At 39.4% G+C, this 11,330-nt stretch overlaps 1 protein-coding gene across 1 annotated transcript in view; it reads left to right on the top strand.

The window, feature by feature from the left end:
- Positions 1–8,351: 8,351 nt before the first annotated feature.
- Positions 8,352–11,330, top strand: part of TTC41 (tetratricopeptide repeat domain 41) — a 71,792-nt gene continuing 68,813 nt past the window's right edge. Inside the window, 1 exon segment of the mRNA XM_016924071.4 lies at positions 8,352–9,255. Coding sequence (XP_016779560.3) covers positions 8,436–9,255 — 820 coding nt within the window. The 5' untranslated portion in view covers positions 8,352–8,435.

Genomic DNA, 11,330 nt, shown 5'->3' with positions numbered 1-11,330 from the left:
GTAGGGTTCACTTCTCAAAGCTTCCCTTCTCTCTGGAATCTTGCCTCTTGAAATCCTGGTTGCTGGGTATCTATCTGATGTCTTTAAATAGTTTCTCAGGTATCTCCTTCAGCTTCTCTAGTGGTTCTGGGGGGAGGGCCGTTCTGCTTGAAATTGTCGTAGTTGAATGTAGGCGTAGATGTAGATTTGCATAGTAGATGTTGAAGTCCTTGGTCCCGTTGTCATGTTTCCAAAACACCAGATTTCACCTAAGATGTTAAGCAACCACAATTATTTTCTCATATTATCCTTTTGGTTGTTTCTCATCAAGCAATTTATATGATGTTCAATATTTCCAAACTATGGAACTTGTATTATTTTTGGCTATAGAGCAATAAGTGTGTTTCTAAATATTAGATGTAATTACAACTATATTTACATATGTTCTCTTTTTGACAAGTTTTAACTGCAATTTTGAGTTACTTGTGATCTTTTCCCCAGACCCTGTTACCCCAGCTCACACCATATTACCCTCCTTGAGAACTGACTTTGAATTTATAAAATGGTTACTTGCATCTGCTAATAAAAACCTCTGGGTACTCTGACTCTCTTATATACAATCAGAAAGTTTCAACCTGTCATAAATTAAATTCATTCATAGTCTTGTAGCTTACATTTCATTTCCTTAATAGGAAATAAACATCTCCCTAGAGTCTGCCTTACAAATACAGATCAATTTAAAAATATGTATCCAGTTATCCCCTGTCAATTCTGGATCCTAGCAGAGCGCAAGAAGAACTGAATTTCAAACAGGGATTTGTTAAATTTAAAAATTTGGTAAATAAATTCAGTATTTTGAGTGATCAAATCAGCCACGTTGATAATAATTTATATTAAGGACTTACTGGAATTTTAGCACTGGAAGGAATCTTAGAAATTATGGAATTCCACAATTCCCGCTTTTGGTTTTAAATTATAAAACTAATAGAGTTTCATGATTAAAAATTAATTGGCACAGAAAAATACAAGTTCAAAGGTAAACGTGACTGGGCACGGTGGCTCACACCTGTAATCCCAGCACTTTGGGAGGCTGAGGCGGGTCACCTGAGGTCAGGAGTTCGAGACCGGCCTGGCCAACATGACGAAACCCTGTCTCTACTAAAAAAATAAAATAAAAAAATTTGCCAGCCGTGGTGGCGGGTGCCTGTAATCCCAGCTACCTGGGAGGCAGAGGCAGGAGAATTGCTTGAACCCAGGAGGCGGAGGTTGCAGTGAGCTGAGATTGTACCATGGCACTCCAGCCTAAGCTACAGAGTGAGACTCCATCTCAAAAAAAACCAAAAAAAAAAAGGTAAACATTCCAGGCTTCCCCTACTCTACTATTCTTAATCTCTAGAGGTTTCCTCTGATGAAGTTTTTTTATGTGTGCTTCCAGAAATTTTGTAGTGTGTATGTATATGTGTGTGTGTGTACATATATGTATGTGTAATAAAATTAGAAATCTTAAATAGATTAAATAGAACAATCCACACTAGGTTATTTCATTTAATAGATCTTAAATGTCTTACTCCTTTTTATCTGCCCTCCTATTTGATAGGCCTTTGGATGGTCTACAGTTTGTTGCTATTATAATGAAGGAATGTTTTTGCACAACTTTTTATATTTGTGCAAGTTTATCTGGAGAACAAATTGTTAGTTTTGGAACAGTTAGGTGAAAGAGTATGTGCATTCAAATTTTCATGGATATTTACCAATTTTCCTACAAAAAAGGCTATATCAATTTATGCTCCTGTCTCAAGCCTTCTCCACCTTTTTTTTAAAGCTTAGAAAATTTGAGTTCCAGAGAAATTAAATGCTGTCCGAGAGTTAGGTAATGGCAGAGCGAACAAACTCATATTTTTAAAATATCCTACATTGTTCTAGCTACTGCATACCTCTTAACCACTACTTGAACAGTTTGAGAGGTTTTTTTTCTTTTAAAGAAAATTTATTTAAACAAAATATTTGTTGTAGAATATTTGGAAATTAAAGGAAAAAGTTAACCGGACACAGTGGCTCACGCCTGTAATCCCGGCACTTTGGGAGGTTAAGGCAGGTGGATCACTTTGGGAGGCCAAGGTGGGTGGATCACTTGAGGTCAGGAGTTCAAGACCAGTCTGGCCAACATGGTGAAACCCCGTCTCTTCTAGAATACAAAAATTAGCTGGGCATGGTGGCAGGTGCCTGTAATCCCGGCTACTTGGGAGACTGAGGCAGGAGAATCCCTTGAACAATGAGCTGAGATCATGCCACTGTACTCCAGCCTGGGCGACAGAGTGAGACTCCCTCTCAAAAAAAAAGGAAAACAATCAAGGAAAAAAATTAAAATAACCCATATGCTGTAATCAGATATATCACTATTAGCATCTTGATGTCTTTATTAATATTTAACACATTTTAAGTTAAAAATGGGATCACACAGTAATACTGTTTTATAACTGTCTTTTTCACTTACCAATATATGATAAACATTTTCCACAAGATATCCAATTTATTATTGTTAGACCTTTAGTTTGTTAGCAGTTTTAAAACCATTGTAAATATCGCTGCAATGAAAATCCTTAGAGGTAAGTGCTTATAGACAAATAGAATAACGTCCTAAAATTGGAATGCTTGCTAAAAATACATGATTTGTTTTACAAGGCTTTGGCTATACACTGACAGATTGCCCCTAGGAAAGTTGTACAAACTTGCATTCTCATCAATTTACATTTTGAGCATAACAATTTTTTTTTTTTGAGGTTGGGTCTCACTCTGCTGCCCACGCTGGAGTGCAGTGGCATAATCTTGGCTCACTGCAGCCTCTGCCTCCTGGGTTCAAGCAGTTTCTCCATCTCAGCCTCCTGAGTAGCTGGGACTACAGGCACGCGCCACCAGGCCTGGCTAATCTTTGTATTCTTTGGTAGACACGGGGTTTCGCCTTGTTAGCCAGGATATAAGAAGCTTTTTAAAAAAGAAAAAATACAACTAGGGGCTGTCAGGGGTAAAATTACTAAAATGATACTAAAATGATTGTGGGGTGGGGGTGAGGTGGGATTTGAATATAGAAGTTTCTAAGCCTTAAAATGTTGTAAGAAATTCCTGAAAAAGGTCAGAGGCATTTTTGACCAGGTAATAGATTTTCTTATAACTTTTAGTTATAAAGAGCTACGATAAATACAGTGATATTACTGAGGCTGCTTCATCGCAAAATATGAATTCAGACATTTGCACCAGAAATAATATTAACAACAATAATAGGAATAGCAAACATTTATTGAGGACTTTGTGTAGATCTTGCAGATTCTAAAATGTATATTAGGCCGGGTGCAGTGGCTGACACCTGTAATCTCAGCACTTTGAGAGGCCGAGGCGGGCAGATCACAAGGTCAGGAGTTCGAGAGCAGCCTGACCAACATGGTGAAACCCCATCTCTACTAAAAATACAAAAATTAGCCAGGTGTGCCAGGTGTGGTGGCGTGTGCCTGTAATCCCAGCTACTCAGGAGGCTGAGGCAGGAGAGTTACTTGAACCCAGGAGGCAGAGGTTGCAGTGAGCCAGGATCACGCCACTGCACTCCTGCCTGGGCGACAGAGCGAGACTGTCTCAAAAAATAAACAAATTAAGTAAAATGTATATTAAACAGTGATAGCTTGATTGAGAAATCTGTTGGGAAGGATATTTCTTAGTGAGAAGTCTACCTTCACAGTGTTAAAAAAAAATTTAAAAGACAAAGGCTTATGAGGTGCTTATTATACAAGGCCTCATTTATTCCCATCTCATGGGTAAGGTCAGTATTCCAGATTTACAGCTGCAGAAACTGTGTCAGAGTCAGACCCTGAGGCAAGGTTTATATGACTCCGAAGTCCATGCTCAACCTCTGGGAGTGTACCCAACAAAGTAGGAGGTGCCACTGTGATGCCAGTTGCTGCTATCAGGTGGGCCAGGGTCAAAATATTAAATAACATTGACTCCCTCGTGCAAAAGTTGAACGCTTTCAATTCTGTTTCAGTCTTACTGATTATGAGAAGAGAAAGTCAGTTTGGTACACGTCTGTCTAAGTACACGTTCATCTTTCCCTTTCTAATGAAAAGAACTGTGTCTAACTAGAATTTAATTACATTGTTTTCTTTTTAATGCATTTATTTATTTATTTATTTAGAAAGGGCCTCTCTGTGTCACCCAGGCTAGAGCCCAGTGGTTCCATCATAACTCACTGCAACCTGGACACCCCTGGGCTCAAGCAGTCCTCCCTCTTTGGCCTCCCGAAGTATTGGGATTACAGGCGTGAGCCATAACTCCTGGCCTTAATGCATTTATTTTTATAGCTACTGTCTATTTGTGCCATATAGGTGTTTTTTCCTCCACTTACAGTAATAATGAAATATTTCTAGTAATTTTTTTTTTTTGAGACGGAGTCTTGCTCTGTTGCCCAGACTGGAGTGCAGTGGCGTGATCTCAGCTCACTCTTAACTTCTACCTCTCGGGTTCAAGCGATTCTCCTGCCTCAGCCTCCCAAGTAGCTGGGACTACAGGCATGTGCCACCACACCCGGCTAATTTTTTTTGTATTTTTGCAGTGAATTGGTCTGAGCTTGGACCTTCGATCTGTATACTATGCTGTCTCCCATATTTAGCGGTGTTTTATTCACATTGCTATTATTATGGTCTATAACTACTTTTTTTCTTTTTTCACTTAAACATTTTCCTCTTGCTATATAGTTCTTGGATTTTTAAAAATAATCAACTTTATTTTGATATAATTTACATTAAATAAAATGCACCCGTTTGAAGTGTTCAACTGATAAACTTTGATGAATATCTACACCTGTGTAACCACCACTATAATTAGGATACAGAACATTTCCATCATTCCAAAGAGTTTGCTTGTGCTCCTTTCCATTTATAGTATTTCCTCCCCAAACCTTCTCCAGCTAACAAATGAGCTGCTTTCTGTCATCATTTTTTTTTTACTTTCTCTTTGACCTATGAGTTATTTTTATGTGCATTATTATGTAATGTAATGTCGCTCTCTATTCCTAATAGTAGTCCTTATTCTGCAGTCTGCTTTTTTTCTGAATAATAATATAGGCCCTTTAGTTTACTTTTAAATAGTGTTTGCATGGTATATCTTTTTCCAACCTTTTACTTTTATTTTGTCTATCTCTTTATATTTACAGTAGATTTCTTCTAGGCAGCATGTAGTGGGGTCTTTCTTTTTAAATCTTATCTCCTAATCTCTCCCTTTAAGGGAGGGATTTACATCTAGTTTAATTATTGATGTTATGGGATTTCAATCTGCCATCTTGCTATTTGTTTTTTATTTGTCCCATCTGGTTATTTTTCTCTTTCTCGGCATTCTTTTGCACTAATTGATTATTTTCAATGATTCCAATTGATCTCTCCTATTGACTTATTAGTTATGTTTCTTCTTAAAATTTGTATTAGTTGCTATAGGGTTTACAGTGTTTACCCCCACTTTTTTTTTTCCCCGAGATGGAGTCTTGCTCTGTTACCCAGGCTGGAGTGCAGTGGTGCCATCGTGGGTCACTGCAACCTCCACCTCCTGGGTTCAAGCAATTCTCCTGCCTCAGCCTCCCAAGTAGCTGGGATTGCAGGTGCGCACCACCACACCCAGCTAGTTTTTGTATTTTTAGCAGAGACGGGGTTTCACCATGTTAGCCAGGCTTGTCTCAAACTTCTGACCTTGTGATCTGCCTGCCTCGACCTCCCAAAGTGCTGGGATTACAGGCGTGAGCTACTGTGCCTGGCCTCTGAAGAACTTCTTTTAACATTTCTTATTGCACAGGCCTTCTGGAAGTAAATTTACTCAGTTTTGTTTGTCTGAAAAAGTCTTCAGTTTTCCTTCATTTTTATAGACATTTCACCTGATATATAATTCTGGGTTGACCATTTTTTTCTCCCAGTTGGTACTTTAAAGAATTCACTTGGATGGTGCAGTGGCTCACACCTGTAATCTCAACACTTTGGAGACCAAGGTGGTAGGATTGCTTGAAGCCAAGAGTTTGAGACTAGCCTGGGCAACAAAGCAAGACCCTGTCTCTACAAAAAAAAAAAAAAAAAAAACAGATTATAAAACAAAGAATTCACTCAATTATCTTCCTTGTTTCTCTGTGTGATGTGTCTAGGTGTTTTATTATTATTTTTCTTTTTATCTTTTTTTTTTGTATTTATGCTGCTTGGGTTTATCTGACTTTCTTGGATTTGTGGTTTGATGTCTTTCATTATTTTTGAACATTCAAGCCATTTCCCTCCCTGCCCAGCTATGTCTTCTGCCTCATTCCCTCTTTTCTCCTTCCAGTACTTCAATTATATCTATTTGGAGTAGATGAAGTTGTTCCCATAGTTCTTGGGAGTTTGGTGGTTGTTTTCCTCTCTCTTTCTTTTCCTCTTTGCATTTTAGTTTGGATTTCTGTTGTCCCATCTTCACGTTTTCTGATTCTTCTGCTGTGTTTAGTTTTCTAGAAAGCCTGATGAAGGAATTCAACTCTGATACCATGTTTTTTCTTTGTAATGTTTTCATTTGAGTCTTTCTCATAGTTTTCATCTCTTTGCTGAAACTTTACATCTATTTATGCATGTTTTACATATTTTCCACTAGCTTTTTTTTTTTTCTTTCTTTCTTTTTGAGATGGAGTTTTGCTCTTGTTGCCCAGGCTGGAGTGCCATGGTGCGATCTTGGCTCACTACAGCCTCCACCTCCTGGGTTCAAGCAATTCTCCTGCCTCAACCTCCTAAGTAGCTGGGATTACAGGCACACACCGCCTCCTCACCCAGCTAATTTTGTATTTTTAGTAGAGATGGGTTTCACCATGTTGGCCAGGCTGGTCTCAAACTCCTGGGATTATAGGTGTGAGCCACCTATGCCCGGCCCTCCACTAGCTTTTTTTAACCTATTATTCATAGCTATTTAAAACTTATCTGAAGTTTCCATTATTTGACTCATCTCTGAGTGTGGTTCTGTTTATATATCTATTGATAAAGGACTGGTAGTGAGTAAAATAGGAATGACCTTTGATCACAGGGGAATAGGAGAAGGTAGAATCTGCAAGGGCCAGTAATCTATCTTGAGCCTCCGACATGGCTGGTGAGGCGTCTATTTATAAAACCCTCCTAGCGTCTATTCTGCCATCTTTCCGAATTTTTTTTTAAATAGTGTGAGATTGTGGTTTAAATTACTCTTTTCTAAATTGCCACCTATTTATTACAGTACTGCTTATTACATAGGTGTTTCCCACCCACCAATTTTATAGTGTCTGCATGACCTAGGGTCTTATCTTTATACTATGGTGGCATCATACTGTATGTGTTCTGGAGTAAGACTGACCCACGTTTAGATCCTGGCTCTCCACTTCCCAGCTAACTGACTTTGGATGTCCTGTTTATCCTGTCTGCACTTGTGTTTCTTCATTCATAAAGTAGGGTGGTAATCCTAGCTATCATAGGATTGTCAGGACAATTCCATGCAAAGGGTTAACACTTTTTAAAAAGGTACTGCATTATTATATTGTTGTCAGGTGATCTTGATGAAAAATTGCTGTATAATGTGATATGTTTTTCCACAAGTGAAAGCAATAAATATAACCAAAGAAAAGCTACATTTGGCATGGAAATGAGTTGTATCAAGAAAAACCTCATAGAACTAGGTTGTTACCATATTTTTTTTTTCTGAGCTCTTGCAAGCATAGCTATGACATTGTCGGAGGGTGTATGTTTTTCCATTAGCTCAGTGGAATTTAATTCATGGAGGTGAGTGGAGTGTTGTATGAGCCTGCACAATATAAGACTAAAAAAATTCCCTGAACTCTCCCAGGTTCTTAGATCCAGACTTCCTTGCCTCTCAGCTGCTAGCTGCTTTCAGTCTACGGTCTTTGTTCCTCCTGTCCTGACTTCATCTTCATACCTGCTTTCATTCTTGCTTCTGGTCACAGTCATAGGTCTTCCTTGGCTTGTTCTGCTCTTAAAGACATTGAGTTCCTTTTCTGGGTTTGTTTTCTTTTTCACACTATCAGCAAGTGCCCTTGCATAACGTCCAAAATCATAGGGGACAGAAGTAGCAGCTGGCCGCAGGGACACTGAGAAGGTAGAATGGGAGGCTCGGGGAAAGATGGGGAGGCCTCTGGCCTGTGCCCACTTGCCTTCTGGTTCTCAGTTCTTCAGCAAAAGCTTTGGAAGAACAGGGGAGACATGCACTGCCTGTAATCCTAAAATGAATGTTTTTTTCTTTTTCAGTCCTAACTTAAACTGGATTGTTTTTCAACTCTGATCTGTCCCCTGGTTGGCATCTCTCACCTTCCAATACCGATAAGAAACAATTTTCAAGGAAGATTTCCACCTGTTCATAGCAAACATAACTGGGAGGAAGATTAGAAACAGTGGGGGTCGGTGGCTGTGCTAGGATGAAAATTGTGATATTTTATGCATAGTGTTGTCCCCAAGGAAAGAGAAATGAGCCAGAAGACAAATGAGAATGTAGAAAGGTATACCCAATTCCTTCAAAAGCCCCAGAAACCCATTCAGCCTTACATCTGCTCTATTCTGAATGATTTTCAAGAAGAGAGAGACATTTTGGCAAACAACATCTTCCCTCAGCTTAATGAACTCTGCAATTCCCGGGGCACATATTTCAAAGCCGTGGACCTGAGTTGGTCAGCATTAAAGGCCCTGAAATCCTTACCCACCCACCTGTTTAGACAGTATTCTTGTCTTCACTCCCAACGTCTGAAGCTCTGCCTTGACTATGTGAACAGCTGCTTTCCCTTTTTCATCTGCATGCTGGGTCAGACGTATGGAGACTTCCTCCCTGACTACTCACATTTCATGACCTCCAAAGTGACTCGCTTGTCAAGCTTATCCAAAGTAGAACAGAATCTCTATGTTGCTGCCAAAAACGGTTATCCTTGGGTTCTGGAGAACCCCAACTGCAGTCTGACGGAGTTTGAGCTAATCCAAGCAGCATTTCTGAATGAATCTCAATTTCAGTATTTTTACTTTAGGACTGGAACCACACTGCTGAAGGCTTTAGATGATGAGGAAAGGGGAGAGAGGCTACCCTGAAGTTCTTCAACAAACGAAGAGGAAACATTGAGGATTGGAAAGCTTAAGGCCAAGATTATTAGTAAAGGGCTCCCTGTGAGATTTTATAGTGATCTCCACGAGTTGGGTGAGCTGGTTTTCAAGGACTGGTCAGTTGTGATAGAAAAACTTCATCCAGCCACTTTAATGATTGAAAATATAGGTTAGTAAATATAGAGATAACTAAGTCCATTATCAACATAAAGGTAATGTTTTTATAGGTCTTCCTTGTGAAAGGAATTTTTAAATGATTGCAAATATTCCTTAAGCATTTAAAAATTATTATTGTGTTCTTGTGACATGTATTTTTCCACTTTGAAGATTTTTGCAACTGAAAATAAGAGCAAGTAATGAGTCAGTCATGGAAGATTGTTTAGGGGGTTAAGGAGCTCAGAGAAGACCCAAAATATCTGGCCGTTAAGTGAGTCTAGAGCAGTGGTTCTCAACCAGGGCCGATTTTGCTCCTTCAAGGGACATTTGGCCAAGTCTGAAAACATTTATGATTGTCACGATTTGGGGAGAGCTACTGGCATCAGCGATACTGACAAGCATCCTACAGTGCACAGGACAACCCCCATAATAAATAATTACCCAAAATTCAGAAATACTGAGCCAAGAGGAAGAGAATCAACTTTTATTAATTTTCTGGTGCTTTGGTTATGCTATTACATTTAATCTTCAAGGTTTAACCCTGCTAGGTAGGTATTATAATTCCGATTCTGTAAATGAGCAAATGAAAGCTGCTGTGTAGCAGTGAAATGACTTACCAATGTCACATAACTAGTGAGGGACCAATCCAGGATTTGAACTCAGGTCTCTCTGACTCTAAAATCTATGCCTGCTCCTTTTCACCTTTTTTTTTAAAGTATGATTCATGGATTGGCAGCCTGAGCATCACCTAGTAGCTTGTTAGAAAGGTAGAATCTTGAGCTCCATTCCAGGTCAACTGAATTAAAATTTGCAGTTTAACAAGATGACTAGGAGCTTTACATGTATGTTAAAGTTTGAGAAGCATTGCCTGACATCATATTGCCTCTAAATGAAATGATTACCATTATTTTTGGAAATAATGTCCTGTGGACATGTACCAGATTAAAAAGGGAAGAGTCTGTCGCCTAGACAGACTTCAGGAGGGATCTGTGATGATAATATGAAAAATAGACTATATGAAAATTATGTAAAACTGTATGAAAAATATAATGTTTATATGCCTATGTGTGTCCTGGGGGTAGGAGGATGGCCTGTGTCTTTGATCAGATTCTCAAAAGGCTTAATGACCCCAAAAGATTATAAATTACTGATGAAAGGGCCCAATTAACATGGGGATGGAAAATGGTGGCAGGTGGTACATTCTCAAATGCTTTCAGGGACCAGGCACACAATAGTCCTTGTAATGTGATAGGGAGCAGATGGATCTGTACTGAACAGGAGAGTCATTTGAATTCAGTGTGGGTGGTGGTGGTGAAGACAAACCTCTGCAGGCTAGACAAAACTCTGCCTAGAAGCCAAATCATCTGGACCCTGGAAAAAGAACATTGTATCAGTTCCAACTCTTTTGGTTGCAGGTGACTCAAACTGATTTTAACGAAAAGGGAATTTATTAGCTTATATAACTAAAAAGGCCAGAATTAAGTCTGACTCAGCTCAGGCTTCATTCAGTTGCTCAAATGATGTTACCAGACCCTCGTCTCTGACTACTTCTCAGCCTGGCCCTGCTGTCCTGATGTTAGCTCAGCTCCTTAGCTTCTCTATCGTGAAGGAAGAGGAAGATGGGCCATAGCAGCTCCAGGTTCAAGTCCAGCAGAAATGGCTCAAAGTCCTAGCATTCCTAGCATTGAGTCTTTCTGGCTCTGATTAGCCTGACCTGGGCCATATGCTTGCATTTGATTCAATCACTGGGTGTCAAGGGAATGTGATGCTCTGATTGGCTAATTCCGGGTCACAGGCCACTTCTGGAGCTGCAAGTGGAGTTAGACTCCTTGGAATAATATGAACTGAGAGTTGGGATGGGTGGCTCCCCGATGATAATCCAGGGCTGTTACTGAAACTAGGGTAGGGTGGTTGGATGTTGAGCAGCTAAAAATAACCTACATATTTATGACAGGCTTGGGGTTTTAGAATCTGACAGACAGGTCGTTGGATCTTGTATTTTTCAGCTCCTAGTTATGTGACCTTGAGTGCATTACTTAGTGTTGGTAAACCATTGTTTTTTCTTCCGTAAAATTGGTTAACATTAAC

The sequence above is a fragment of the Pan troglodytes genome, chromosome 10 (assembly GCF_028858775.2).
Source record: "Pan troglodytes isolate AG18354 chromosome 10, NHGRI_mPanTro3-v2.0_pri, whole genome shotgun sequence".
NCBI lineage: Eukaryota > Metazoa > Chordata > Mammalia > Primates > Hominidae > Pan > Pan troglodytes.
The sequence above is the reverse complement of the archived record's forward strand: the minus strand, read 5'-3'. Positions and strand labels throughout refer to the sequence as shown.